This window comes from Mucor velutinosus (genome assembly GCF_035048745.1).
Source record: "Mucor velutinosus strain NIH1002 chromosome Unknown tig00001540, whole genome shotgun sequence".
In the NCBI taxonomy this organism is placed as follows: domain Eukaryota; kingdom Fungi; phylum Mucoromycota; class Mucoromycetes; order Mucorales; family Mucoraceae; genus Mucor; species Mucor velutinosus.
Window position 1 is genome coordinate 1,590,409 of NW_027041893.1, and position 14,777 is coordinate 1,605,185.

At 41.8% G+C, this 14,777-nt stretch overlaps 4 protein-coding genes across 4 annotated transcripts; 2 read left to right on the plus strand and 2 right to left on the minus strand.

The window, feature by feature from the left end:
• Positions 1-98: 98 nt before the first annotated feature.
• ATC70_004620 (Mediator of RNA polymerase II transcription subunit 20 (Mediator complex subunit 20)) lies at positions 99-2,656 on the plus strand (the record flags this gene model as incomplete). The annotated part of the gene is made up of 2 exons (XM_064823922.1): positions 99-1,966; positions 2,035-2,656. The coding sequence occupies 2 exons, from the start codon at positions 99-101 to the stop codon at positions 2,654-2,656; spliced, it is 2,490 nt and encodes an 829-aa protein (XP_064688747.1).
• A 5,164-nt stretch (positions 2,657-7,820) lies between these two features.
• PUS7 (multisubstrate pseudouridine synthase 7) lies at positions 7,821-8,975 on the minus strand (the record flags this gene model as incomplete). The annotated part of the gene is made up of 3 exons (XM_064823923.1): positions 7,821-7,931; positions 7,987-8,285; positions 8,354-8,975. 3 exons carry the CDS (start codon positions 8,973-8,975, stop codon positions 7,821-7,823), a joined length of 1,032 nt encoding a protein of 343 aa, XP_064688748.1.
• A 1,047-nt stretch (positions 8,976-10,022) lies between these two features.
• ATC70_004622 (Uricase (Urate oxidase)) lies at positions 10,023-11,025 on the plus strand (the record flags this gene model as incomplete). Its single annotated transcript, XM_064823924.1, has 4 exons — positions 10,023-10,133; positions 10,191-10,296; positions 10,352-10,532; positions 10,590-11,025. The coding sequence occupies 4 exons, from the start codon at positions 10,023-10,025 to the stop codon at positions 11,023-11,025; spliced, it is 834 nt and encodes a 277-aa protein (XP_064688749.1).
• Positions 11,026-11,108: 83 nt separating this feature from the next.
• On the minus strand, positions 11,109-14,700 carry ATC70_004623 (E3 ubiquitin-protein ligase; the record flags this gene model as incomplete). The annotated part of the gene is made up of 5 exons (XM_064823925.1): positions 11,109-11,282; positions 11,342-11,609; positions 11,664-13,824; positions 13,880-14,096; positions 14,158-14,700. 5 exons carry the CDS (start codon positions 14,698-14,700, stop codon positions 11,109-11,111), a joined length of 3,363 nt encoding a protein of 1,120 aa, XP_064688750.1.
• Between the last annotated feature and the right edge of the window lie 77 nt (positions 14,701-14,777).

Here is a 14,777-nt window from a genome sequence, read left to right on the forward strand (position 1 = left end):
CACCAATATATATATATATACTTAATATCTATGCCCATGCTGATGATTACAAGACTGGGAATCAACTCTTTAGCCAGATCATTACACACCTTAACACTATGCCCAAGATCATTCCTTCTCTCCTTATCGCCGGGGACATGAACTATTGCTTTGACACCAACACTTACCATCACTCTCACCGAGCAGGTAAACCGAAACAGTTTATGGATTTCTTGAACACCCACTTCTCTGATTGCCTCAATCCGAGAAATGAACCTCATGCATACACCTTCAAGCGCGGATCAACCATGTCTACTTTGGATTACATGTTTGCTGGACAGTATATAGCTTCAGATATGAGTGATGCCACCAACTGGTTCCTACGTCCTGAATGGACTGACCATGCTCTTGTGACCAAAACTTACATAACTGGATTGACAAACTGCGGTAAAGGCATTTGGCGTGCAAACCCTCACCTTGCCAAAAATCCTAGGTATAGACAGAAGTTGGCTGATGAAATCGAGAGATTCGTGGCTACCAAATTGGACTACAATCTTTCAGCTCAAGACAAGTGGGACCTGATCAAGCGGAAGACCAAACAGGTTACTGTCAACTTTGCTGGACACCATGATACTTGGAGAAAGGCCAGAATCAAGGCGCTGCAGAGCGAGAGGAATAACTTGCTGCGACGCTACCGGAATGACATTGAGTGCTTGAAACTGCTGCTGCCGGACGTGGAGGGAGAGCTACCCAAGCTACAGCAGGAAATTGTGGAGATTCAGATGTTGAAAGCAGGCCGCCGATGGTTGGAGCAGAGTGAGAAGTCCCCAGGATATATCAAACACACCATTGATCAGCGTGTTGATCAACGGACAGTTGCAATGTTGAAACATCCTAGCACTGGAGAAGCTTGCCTGGACATGGAAACCAAACTCAATGCTACTGAATCCTTCTATCAGGATCTGTACACGGAGGAGCCAATTGACTATGATGATATCTTGGACGGCGCCCGTCGAACCCCCAAACAGGGTAGCCCAGGACTGGACGGCATCGGCTATGAGATATTTTACCTCCTTGTCTCTCACCCAAGCTGTCGTGATATTATCCATCAGGTATTCAATGACGCTGTTCTTTTGGCAAAGTTCCCCAAAGCTTGGCAGGCCTCGTGTATCATTATCTTACACAAGAAAGGTGACAAGAGTGATCTAGCTAACTACCGTCCCATCACACTGATTGCAGCGGATTGCAAAGTTTTTACGCGCATCATGAACTCTAGAGTTGTCCAAGTGGCTAACAGGATTATCACCCCTTATCGATGCGGTTTCTTGCCCGGCCGTTATATTGGGGATCATGGAATGTCTCTCCAGGTGATTATGGCTAATGCTCAGTCTGCTAGCTGGTGGAACCCCTCCAACTTTACTGCCTATGCTGGCATCATGCTTGATAATGCCAAGGCTTATGACCGGGTCCACCCAAAGTATCTTTCCCAAGTACTGTTAAAGTTTGGCTTCCCTGAAGCGTTTGTCACATGCATTACCAACCTGTTCTTTGATAACTCCATCTATGTCAATGTGAATGGCTTCTTAACCGGTGTAATCTCACAGCGACGAGGGGTTCGTCAAGGTGATAGTATCTCGCCAGTCTTGTTCAACCTGGTCATTGAGTCGTTCCTACTTTCCATAATCAACAATATGAACCTCACAGGATACAGCCTGAAACACGTCAAGCTCCCGCACCAAATACAGAACCCATGGATATCTCCTGCTCCCATCAAGGTCCTCGCGTACGCCGATAATGTCCTGTCCTTTGTGAAGTCGCAAGCTAAATTAGTTGAGCTCCAGGATCGACTCAGAGTGTACAATCAAGCCTCCAATGCCAAGGTCAATTACAGTAAATCCTTCGCCTTCCCTCTCCACGGCAGTGCCATGAAGTCCACTGACGGCCAACAGATCAAGCAATATGTCACCACACAACTGCAAATGAAATGGTATGATAGCCGCTCCACCGAGCCATCATCGCCCACCAGCTCACACTCCAACCATTTGTACACAATAGCACTGGTGACCCTGATTTCCAGCCCTTTGTCGACTCATTGATATACCAACTACAGCAGATACTGAAGCTAGCGAACAGAGATCTCCGTTTCGTCATGCTGGACATGGCAAACCTCGACGTTGGTCGTAACTTCAGCAACCACCTCAGCAAACAACAATGGCAGACTTTCTACAAGAATAACATGCATTACTCAGCTCGCAACCTATGGTATCGAATGATACATAAACAAAGCTCCAACAAACTTGCCATGTCGCAACTCCATCTGAAACATGCTGAATCTGATAGATGTGAACTCTGTTATGAAGTGGAAGACGCCAAACATTTCCTGATCAGCTGTGTCCACAAACTTGATGTATGGGACTCCTCATTCAACGAGTTCCTTGGTTACCCCAAATCTGCAGATTCACATCTTATCTACAAATCAGTCATACTCTTCAAACTGGACCGATATTTCATATACAACTTGGATATCCACATCACGATCTTTGACCTCTTTGCCACCATCATGCGTATTATCTGGAGAAACCATTATCAACAGCTTTACAACCACATGCCTTTTGATTCAATCCAAACCAGCCGCCAAATCAGAACCGAAGTGTTAAGATTGTCAAATCTTAAGTAACTTTCTTACTAGATTTATCATAATAGCTTTATATATGGCTAGTCACTTTGCTCGCATACACTTGTCCATCTCTTTGATGCATTTGTCTTATTTCTAATTATTATCCTAATAAAACAATATCATCCAAAAAAAAAAAAAGTTTTCATCAAAAATCGAACGATCGCGTTTTTGGCCTTGAAAATGAAGACTTTTACTATGGTATATCTTGAATCAAAATGTTTCTATCGATCCAACGTACCCCCCTGAAATCATCTTTGTTGGACTTTGATATGTAAAACTTCGACATTTTGGCCAGAAACCTCTTTTCATATTCTCATTAATTGCTCAATAAGTTTATTCAAAACACCTATTGTGATAACAATGGGTACTTTTGAAGATAACAAGAAGGGGTTGCAATCTATAGTGTACCAAAGCTAAGGACTAATACATCATTTTAATTTTTTTGCGAATACTATTACAGAATGAACAATTGCCAATCGCAGTGTAGTGTTATATTCGCAATTATCTGATGTGCATATTTACCGCTTTATAAATTTCTACAATATTTAAACAGGATGAACGCCGTTCATTTGATCTTTTTAACAATCAGCTACATTTAGAGAACATAAAAACAGATGCGGTATGAATGTGTGTATAAACTCTGCGCTTTCGTTTCAATTGAAAATTCAATGTGTCTCTTATTGCTTGGAATTACTATATGCATTGCAATACTGCGTTGTATAATGATACCTATGCTTTACGAATACGCCTATTTCGTCAGTAATGTTATTCGATCTAGAGGAACTCCAAGCAAAGTTCTACTGCATGCTCGTATGTATTCAAAAGATACATGAACATCGACGATAAAAAAAAAGAGAGTATAGTCATTTTTGACATCATCAGCTTACGTCGTGTATAATGCTAATATCGTTAACAGTAAGTAATGTCAATTCAAGATGACAAGAAGCAGATGAATAACAACAGCAAGTGATGAGATATAGTTAGGCTCTGATACAATCATCATGTATAGGATGTCATAGCCTCTTTTCAATTTGCCTAAAAATGGCATTAAAATCCTTCATCGACATCTAGACATCATGAAGACAAGAGCGTAAAGCGAGCATTGCATACGTATCTGCATGCGTTTTTGTTGTTATATATGCATGTATGTAATTGCTTTGTTGAAAGATATCTATATATATAAAATTCATATACTATGCACATATGAAATGCATATGGATATGTATCAATAATTACAATTGAATGGTTTCGTGGTCGTACTACATGAACGAAATAGTAATGGTTCACGGCGTAAAAAAAAAGCATTGCTGCATGTATTCAAGTTTAGGGAATAGGTAACAGGCCTTACATGTAGAGAAAACCTGTGATTTTACTCCTTCTTCTCTCACACGACTGAGGGAAAAAAAAATGATTTCTGCCATGTATTTATTGCATTAGATAATACACGAAAAAAGGAGTCGAGTCGTATTTTGATAAGCACATTTGAACAATAAAATTAAAAATAGATTACAAGTGTGTGTAGCTGGTAGGGGGGGGGGCTATGTTTATATATGCTGATGATAAGAGAAGCAACCTGCCTGTTGCATTACTTGATATAATGGTTATATATAGGCAAAAGAAAAAATAAAGGGGGTGAGGGGTATGGTGATACGGGCTTATAAGGAGCGGGATAAAATACATTCTGATTTTTAGATGTTGTTTCTTGCTACACGCAGTAGAATAATGTGTTATGCTGGTATATATATATATATTAATAAAATGTGTTTTATGTATATCGAGCAGTGGCAATTCTCTCTCTGCTGTAAAGAAAGAGCATTATTTACATAGCGAAATTTCTGGATGTATCCAACCATTCGATCTTGTGATCCAGTCTGATTCGAGTTCGTATTCATTGAGACGCTGAAGAAGGTCTTTGATGTTTGATTCAAGCTTATTCGAGTCGCCTATTTGTACATTTCGGAGTCAATACGCAGCTTTATGGAAAGTATACATCTAGACCTTACCATGATGAATAATGAAATGAACTCGAATCTTCGATGAAGCTTTGATTTTAGTCATATGGCAAATGAATGAGCACGATGAATCCGGCTTGTTCTTCATGGATCCGCTCCATACAATTTTGCCATGAGGATACATTCTTCCAGTCAATTTCCCATGAAAGCACTCCTCAAGCACTTGATGCAATTTACCGGCTGTTTCACATTCATGCTTTGAAAAGCATTCGATAGCGATAGTCTGAAAAGAGAGATGAGATGTATGTCGTGTGTGCGTGTGTGCATTTTCTTTTTACCGTTTCAGGCGCTTTTCTCTTGAAAAACAGATAATCACAGGTTTTAGACCACCAATTTGGGTGATGCGGTTCGTCTTTAGAATATAGCCACCATGTACTCCTAGTCTCTTCCTGCTGCACTATGGTGCTTTCTATAGGCTGTGTCATGATGAATACATCTGCTGCGTCTGATTTTGACCCTCGCGTTTCTTCAGTCTGGGCTAATGTACCATCGTCATGTATCCAATGATGGCGAGGAGCTGAGGAGCAAGATATCAGCGAAGAAGTAGCAGTGGCAGCAGTGGCAGCAGTAGCAGTAATAATAGAACGATTCTGCTGTTGTTGTTGCATGATTGGGCTGATAACTGAATAAGGGTCACCATTGTGATCACTAATGTCCAATGTTGTTGAGTGCACATGGTTTTCATTTTAGAGCAATTTAATACAAACATACCCTCTTTTATTGATGGTTACGGTAGAAGTCGATGGATCAATCAACTGCTGAAACATGGTGGTGCTTTTTGGTGTAGGCGGCAAATCAAGTGTCCTGCAACATGACATTGTGTCAATGGAAGACTCGTACGGCGTAGGCAAGGTGTAGGACTCTACATCATCGCTGCCATGGCGTAAATATCGAAGTGGGGGAGTCATTAGTACATCATCTGCGATAACGGAAGATCTCCGAAGCGGCAGACTCACTGAGCCTACGTGTATACCATGTAAGTTGTATGTGTTGCAGTCTGTGTTTTAGTTGCTACTCACTGTGATTCTCAGTGGATTCCAGTCGAACAAACCTTTCCTGCAGTAGTTTGCACGTTAATTTCTGAACATTGGAGCCTGGTGTAGACAGGATGGCTATCAGCTCGTCTTCGGATTTCTCTCTCCACAGCACTTTGAGTGTCTCCCAAATTTTGCCATCCAAATCTGATTTATGCCGCACTAGCGCCGCTTGTAGCTCAGGATCGTTCAAAGGGCTGTACATGTTGGTTGTGTTGTGCTGTAAGAATCTTAATTCAGTTCCCAAAAAGGATTTGTTTGTCAACCAAGGATGATTTAGTATTTCAGCCATCTAGAGTGCATGTGCGGGTGAGTCAAGCTGTATGTATGTGTGCGTATGTGAATATGCTCACCGTCATTCTTTTGGCTGGATCAACAACCAGCATACGTTTAATCAGGTCTCTTGCATCAGATGAAAGGTAGTCAGGCAATGTGCGGTACCTTCCCGTTTTAATTTTCGCCAATAACCTTCCCATGTGCTCATCATCAAAGGGTAGATGACCAGTCATCATAGCGTATAAAATGGCCCCGCAGGACCAGACATCTGTTGCTGTACCATCGTAACGCTTCCCCTATAAAAGGAAATATGTCAATATTCAAGTGGAATGTTTAATATGTATAGGTCTACTCACTCTCACAATCTCTGGACTTGCATAATGTGGAGATCTATTCAGTTGATTAATACATTTCTTTTGTATCTGTATCTAAAATTACCCGCAACTGGTTCGTAGTAGTGCATTGGGCTGCTGCATAGCTGCCATTCCAAAATCTGCAATTTTAAGGTGCTTCTTTTCCTTGTCCAGCAAGATGTTTTCAGGCTTTAAGTCGCGGTGGCTAATGTAGTGATTATGGCACCAATCAAGCGCGGTGACCAATTGGCTGAAGAGATGTCTGGCTTCGTTTTCAGGTAGTCTGCCCCTCTCGGCCAACATATGAAACAGCTCGCCGCCCTCCAAATACTCCATAACAAAGTACACATTGGAAGTGTCTTGCAGTACCTGACGGAGATCAATCAAGTTGGGATGGTGCAGTAGCTGCAATACTGCTAATTCTCTCTGAACTGATTTGGATGTGATTGAGGAAGCTGTGAGATGACTTCTTGAGATCATTTTGATTGCGACCTTCTCGCCCGTTTGTTTGTGAATACCGAGTTTAACACGGCCTACATTATTATAATAAAGAATTTTGTATAAGGGATTAAAGTTTAAGCATTTCAGCACACACACACACACACACACACACACACACACACACAGGGAGTAATAAAGGGGGGGTACAAGATCAAAGAGGGGTCGAATAGACGAGCAAAATAGGAAAAATCATAAAAAAAAGGAAAAGAAAAAGGGTCAATTTAATGCTAAACTTACCAGAGGCACCACGGCCAATTGTTCTACAGAGGATGTAATCTCCAATTTCCTTCTTCTTTTTGATGGCAGTGGGCAACGTGTGCGATCGTTTATTTACATGTTTACTCGTTTCAAGTGATTGTTGTTGCTGTTGCTGTTGCTGTTGCTGTTGCTGTTGCTGTTGCTGTTGCTGTTGCTGTTGCTGCTGTTGCTGCTGCTGCTGATGATGATGATGATGGCGTGCTAAATAAGTCATGAATGCCATTTTTCTGTATCGTGTAATTGTGCCGGCACTACAAGTGAAAAGGAAATGAGAAAAAGTAACAAAAGAAAAAAAAAAGTGAGAAAGAGAAGGAAAGAAATACTAAATAGGCCTCGACATGGTTTTATAGCATATCCAAAATGTACATGTAATATGTATATATGATAGCATTCAATAAAAGCGCCACTTTGCTGCTGGTAATGATACATGCAAGATGACTAAAAAAAAGGGGTATCTGGTAGATATACATATATATTGGGCCCTGGAACACAAATCAGGATACAAGCGTTTGAATGATATATATATATATAAGATTGTTGTATTTGATTGTATACAAATAAAACTGTTTTACAAATAAAAGGATATGAAAAGAAATAAACAAATGCTACAACGGAAAAAAGGAGGGGGAAGGGAGAGCGAAAGAGAGTGCGCGAGAGCGAGAATGGCTCAGTAACTGCAAGAATATGTACGATGAAATGCAAAAAGTCAAGTATGAGGTGGGGTATTCGTTTAGATAGATTGGAGCAGCGAAGAAAATCCAACTAGAAATATACCAGTAAAGAAAAACAGTGGTACGCATCGATGCGTTGCATCTGCTCTGATGGCTTGAGGCAGCATACTCTATGTTTTATAGTTAATTTCCCTTCCCTTCTCCTTGTTTATCAGACACACTTACTTGCACTGCAATCAAGCACATCATACCACTAACAACACCAAATATAATGCCAAATAAGAATCTCTCTTGCTCTTGATCTACATTGCGGATGGCTAATAGCCCCAGCACAGCACCCAATGGCTGGGACATGCCGCCCAGGATGGAGGCATAGGCAAATGCTGCAAACTGGGATCCCGTAGCGTAATATAGGGGCAACGAGATCAGGAACCCTTCAATCAGATTGTGAATAGTCATCGCTGCTGCCACACTGAGACCCAATTGACTGGACGATTCATTTGATATAAACATGATCAGCCCTTCTATTATCGCATCCAAACGTAACTTGTAAACAAACTATCATGTAATACATCACAAGATTGCTACAAACCTGGGAACTTGTGTATGCAAATTGCAATGGCTGTTTGTATACCAATAAGAAAATAGTCATTCTTGTCCTGATCAGCACGATCATGATCATCTATATCTATGCTGCCATACTCTAAATCTCTATTACTATGGTGATGCTTATGGTGGTGATGGTGATTACGTAATGGCGGTGAACGTGGTAGGATAGGTTTCATCAAGTCTCGCTCGTCCTGTGCCTCGTCTTCGTGGGCATGATCCTCATCCATCATGTCTTGCCCTCGAACCAGCTCGTTGATGGTATTTGCAGTGTCCTTTGTGATGGCAGTCGACGTTGGATCGCAAGTGTGAATCGCATGTGGCGTGCACCATTGAATGAAATAGGATAATCCAACTGTAAATGCAACGCCAGCAAAGAAACATGAAAATGTCCATAGATTAGAGTCGAATTTCTGCTTTGATGCTGGTAACAACGTGTACAGGGAATTGAAGACTAGCACGCCGCCGCCTAATGCCATGGATGCTGAAAGGAATTGCTTGTTCTCCAGTGCTTTTCCACCGAGAAATACGACACTGGCACCGAGAACACATGCTGTGGATGATATAATTACCATGAGCCATCCATCTGCACTTGCTTCGATAGCCATGATTATTAAAGTTTTTGTGAGGGAAGAAAAAAAAAGAAAAAAAAAAAAAAAAAGTATGTCTCATGGTAATCATTAGGTATCATTTAAGCGGAAGCTTGGGCCCAACTTACTTTTCATTGGGTGATGTGACACTTGCAGCGATGTTTCTTTGATTTATATCCATTGTCAGTTCCAAGAAGCACCTATACTTTAGTAGGATTTCTGGATATACTATAATGGGTTTATTGCTAGATTTAAGCAATGATCTTGCAAGCCGAATGATTTGCCCTCACTGCTATTCACATGAACAGTTGTGCAATTTGGTTATCGGCATATCGAAACCATCGTTTTAGGTCGAGCATCTCCGCTGTCAGCCGATAAGAATGAGCAGATGATTTTTAGTTTGGATGATTGATGAACCCCCCCTTTTTTCCTGGGAGCTCATCTGTTGGATTTAACGCTTTGGAAGTAGTTGTAGCAGGCTCATTTCTTTTGTTATTGTTTATGATCTGTCAAATGAAAAAGCAATGGCATCCATTACTCCTTGAAAAATGTGCAATTCGTAAATTGGGATTTCCTCGACCTGAATGTGCCATTTAAAGCTCATCCACGTTTCTTGCGGCAAGTATGCCGAAAAGAATACTTTAAAATTTCACTAACGACGTAAAGAATTTCTCAATTGAAGTGAATAGTTGATTTCGCAAGAAGATACGAGAGCATGCTTGAGTTTGTATACTCCGGACTGATATCAAATGTTGCTGGATCCTTGTTGGACGTCTTGAGCATCTACAAAGATCTTTCAAATCTGCTTTGAAGCCCTAACATACATGCTTGATCTTCTCCTAGTAAATCGCATTGCGAGTTGTCGAATTACCATGAAATGAAAGATGCCTTGCTGTCTTTTATAGACTTGGTTTGTGTTTGTAAGTGGCAAATGGGTAGTGTTACAACAGCAACTCAACTTAAACAGTCCGCAATATGGGGGTGAGGAAGGGCAAGCGACAACAAGGGCCAAGTAGTAGTATTTACTGACAGCTTGTCTTATTTCTCCATTCTATACTTTTTGATATGTTGCGTCGTTTTTCAACTCTTGGTTTGACACAAGCTAGAGGCTCTTTTAACAGGACACAAACACTCTGGAAACCTACATCCATTTGTTTACAACAACAGAGATATGCTGTAAAGTAACATGGACTAAGACGCACACAGCATCGCAGACTAAGGTCATATATGTAGGGCCATAACAAATGGAGTAAAGTAAAGCATACAAAGGGCGCTAAAGATGCAAAGAAGAGTATCATGTACTCCAAAATGTCACTTGAGATTGTATCAGCGGCAAGAGGTGCGTACAGTATAACGATATTGCCAATTGGATAGTGATTAACGCTCTTTGATAGCTGGAGGTATCGATCCCAGCGTCAACAACAAGCTACAAGCTATTTTGAACAGAGCCAAAGCAGCCAGTATGCCCAAAGACAATATTGAAAACGCCTTGAAGAAGGCTAGCGACAAGAACAAGGATGATCTGGAGAGTGTTCAATACGAATGTGTGGGCCCTGGAGGCATTGCATTGATTGTGTAAGATGTAGACATGATTGGAAAGAGACAAGATATTTAAATCATATAAAACTGTAGCGAGGCTTTGACTGACAAGAAATCTCGTACAGTGAAGGAAGTCAAGGAAGTACTGAACAGAGTGGGTGGATCAGTGTCATCAGTAGGCTATTTATTTGACAAGAAGGGCAAGGTTGTTTTTTCCCCTGGAGAATCAGGCCATAGTTTTGAGCAAATCATGGACAATGCCATTGACTGTGGAGCAGAGGACATCGAGGAGGATCCAGAGGAGAATTTGGTAGAGGTCATTTGCGAATTCTCTGATCTCAACAACGTGTCCAAAGCACTCATAGACCACAAATACGAAGTTCAGGAGATTGAGGCTACTTACATCCCGCTAAGCACTGTGGATGTAGAGGATAAAGACACTGCTGAATTGGTAGAAAAATGCCTTGAGGATATGGATAACTTGGATGATGTTGTCAAGATTCACTGTAATGCAGTTATCAATCAATAAATGTCTTTTTTTTTTTTTATTTATTTATTTATATGTAAAGAAGGAAGGAAAAGGGATGAAGTGTAGTAGAATGCGATTTTTTGTTAAAAGTATTGTCCAAGTGAGCCTTCCTTCTTGAGATTAGGATGGCTTGCGACAACATAGTAGGTATGTAAAAGGAGATGAGGGAATCTGGTAGTAAAATAATACAAGAATTGGTCGGGTGGTTCACCGTATACTTTCTTTACTGGGTCTGGTAAGTCTTGCCAGTGGTGTTTCTATTAAAAGAAATATCAGCCAGTGCCTAAACTCTTTTTAAAGAGAAATATATGCTTACCTTATTTCTCAAGGCTCTCAGTAAATCACGGACTCGCTTGCCGTCGTATTTTCTAAATTTACCCAGATCATTAGCAACCACACGGTCAATGCGCTTGTACCAGTCAACACCAATGACAGTAGATGCATCCGACTCCAGCGTTTGCAGTAAGGGTGAGGGTGGATCACGCTCTTCAATTTCAAATCTATCAGACGCATCTTGCAAGAAGGCTAGTCGCTTTGAGGTAGACCAAAAGAAGGGGTGTGAAAGTATAGTATCGCAATTAGGTCTACCAGAGAGGTTAGTTCATCGTGTTTATATATATTCTACCACAGTTATTTACCTTTGCTTGGGTTCAGTAGATATCATTCTCTCCACCAAGTCCTTTGCCTCAATGCCATCTTCGCCCATGGAATCCAGCTTGCTCAGATCATAATGGCCATTCAAGATGTTGTTTTCACGGCCAAAGCGATTACCAAACGGATGGTCACCACTACTCAGCACATAATAAAATACGCAACCAGTTGAAAAAATATCAATAGCTCTTGTAGCTTTTACGCGGCCCATCATTGTATTGGGATCTGTTGAAGATGAGTCCCTTGTGCTGCTGAAACTAGTGTCGGATGAAGTTGCTGCCAGTGCACCAGCCAGCAGTTCAGGCGCTCTCCAGCCAGATGTTCCTGCTGGTGATGCCGCTGTATAGTTGAAGCTGCTTTGTTCTCCATCCAGCTTCTTGCAAAGACCAAAATCAGATATCAAGACGCGCATCTGAGGCGCATCCTTCATGAATCGATTTTTGCTGGGCGCCAGCAAGATGTTGTGGGGCTTGATGTCTCTGTGGACAATTTTGAGAGAGTGAAGGTATTGAAGACCACAGGTGAATTGTGACAGGATGTTGGCAGGGTTCATTGTGTCGCACTGTTGCATTTCGGGTATAGGTAGTGTTCGTTCCATGTAGTCATTTAACGAGCCAAAGCAGAGCTCCAGTGCAATGTACAAGAATCTATCGGATTCCTCCTTGTAAAAGTAGCGTACCACGTTGGGATGATCGTCGCTTTCTTGCAGTAGTTTCACCTCTTTGAGCGCAACATCGTAGAAATCCAACAAGAGCCTTTTGACTGCAACATCTCGGCCATCAAACATGCCTTTATATACAACGGTGCCATGACTTCCGTAGCCGAGAACTTTGTCAGAAATCTCCAACACTCTGGACTTTGATTGTTTAAAGCTTTCTAGGTCCAAACCAGTGGACGACTTCTTTACAACAACAACTTGCTTTGATGCTTTTGCCAGCCTTTCATTCTTCTCCCTCTCTTCTGCTTCCTCTTTTTCCTTCTTCTTTCTTTGCTCTTCTTCTTCTCTTACTCTTTGCGCCGCAATAGCTGAGGCCACAGCTTCCAGTTGCTTTCGTTCTTCGTCCATCTTTTCTCTGATGAATTTGTCCGCGTCAAAACTCTCCAGCGAGTTCAGTGAGTCTGCCCGTTCCCGGCTGATCTTTTCCTTCTCGGCTAATGCAGCAGCAGCAATACGGGCTCTTGTGCGCTTCTCCTTGGCACGCTTTTTGAGTAGCTTCTTCCAGCGAGGCAGCACTTTGACTTGATAAAAGGTTTGCACACGATCCCGATAGACATACACAATGACAGAGGACACCAAGACATAGCTTTTCCAGAACTTGCCAAATCCTTCGTGGAAAAACCCTTTCTTTCTTCGTTCATCATCGTCATCATCATCATAATTCTCCATGTCTTCTAAGCGATGATATCTAGGAATGGAAGGCAATGTGGTAGCTGAAGGCGATGAGGATGAGGATGACGAGGTGGAGGAAGCAGTAGGCAGATAGAGTTTCGAATATTGGTATAACGGGTGGTCTTCGTCGTCGACATCATCAATAATAGATTGAACCACATGCTGGCCAACGAGACAATCGATATGATATTCACAGCCATGGCAGCACATTTCATGCGGCTTCTGCGTCCACTCAAAATCGCTGGCGTTGGGATCGTTACCTTTACTGCCTTCAATCATGCGACTGGGATGGTCTGAGCTAGTGTCCCCAGGACGGCGACCAGTGTACATGGAAGCCCAAGGTGAGATTTGAACCAGTGGGTACTTTTTGGTGGAGAGCGCGAACAGACTACCATCGTGAACACCAACATACGCAGTTGCAATTTCGTGCTTTCTAAACATCAGGCTCAGCATGTTGCCCACAGCGCCCTTGGTGAGTGACTTTGGAGGATCTTGCTTTGACACTGCAAAGGTGTAATCCTCTCGTCGATAAACATCAAATACACTGACTACAGGATAAGGCAGGTCTCTTGTCCACATTAAATTGCCGTTTTGGACGTTGATGCCAGTGATTGCTTGAGTGGCGTCAGGAGCAACATAGATGTCTGATGGAACTGTGCTTGTGGGGACATCCCAATCCAGTTTGTTGGGTATATATTCGCTATAGGTGACATTCCATAGCTTTTTATAGTGATCGTCATAAATTGCAACTTTATACTCTGTCGAAATAAGCATGTTAGCTCATCATAAATACACTATAGACGCTCATCTTACCATTTCTACCGAGGAAAATTGTTCTAGCAGGATATTGACTTTGAGTTGCCATGCGATATTGATTATCTACTTTGTTGAGATCGATTTGCTGCAGGATTCTTCCATTTCTTGGGTCGATTTCAATCATCAATGTGCTCTTTCTGCCAATGTAAGTTGTGCCATCTGGTGTGCGGAAGGGCGAATTGGTAACAATCTCTTCAACTGAAAATGGTAATTTCTATAAAATACAGGTTAGTATTGTTTTACAAGGATACAACTATCATCGCTCGCACACATACCTCCAAAGGCCTTCCATCTCCATAGATGTACAGAGTGCCTCCATCTTGAGGCTCAATAATGTAGTAAATGTCTGGGTCTTCAGCATCGTCAGAATCATCCCAGTGATCTTGCAGATTGAATTCTGGGTCATCGTTGTAGTCGTCTGAATCATCTCCATCAGTTAAAATATCGTTGAAAGTGTCCAGAAATAGTCTATCCGTATCTTCTTCGTCAGAGCTGCCACCACTACTGTCTCGACGATCCACAGAGGTTGGTCCCGGTTTGTACAATTTGTGTGTTTCGAAATTTGAGTTGGACTTGATGAGAGAACTTCCTGGCCCACCTTTTAGTGTCCAATGGACATCGCCTTGAAAACGGTCTATGCCGCGAATAGAGCCATCTAATGTAGATACCAAAACTAAATTTGTAGGTATAAGACCACCAGGTGATGAAGATGCTGCTGCTGAAGATGATGATGCGGCGCCTTTGCCTCCTCTTCCTCCTCCTCCATCTTTTCTAGAAGAGTCCAGTAACAAGCTTCTTTTTTGTTGATATATAGTCATGTCGCTGGGAAAAGAGGCTTTTGATTCCACACAGTATATAGCAAACATGGATAATAATATAATGATAGAGAAAGAAA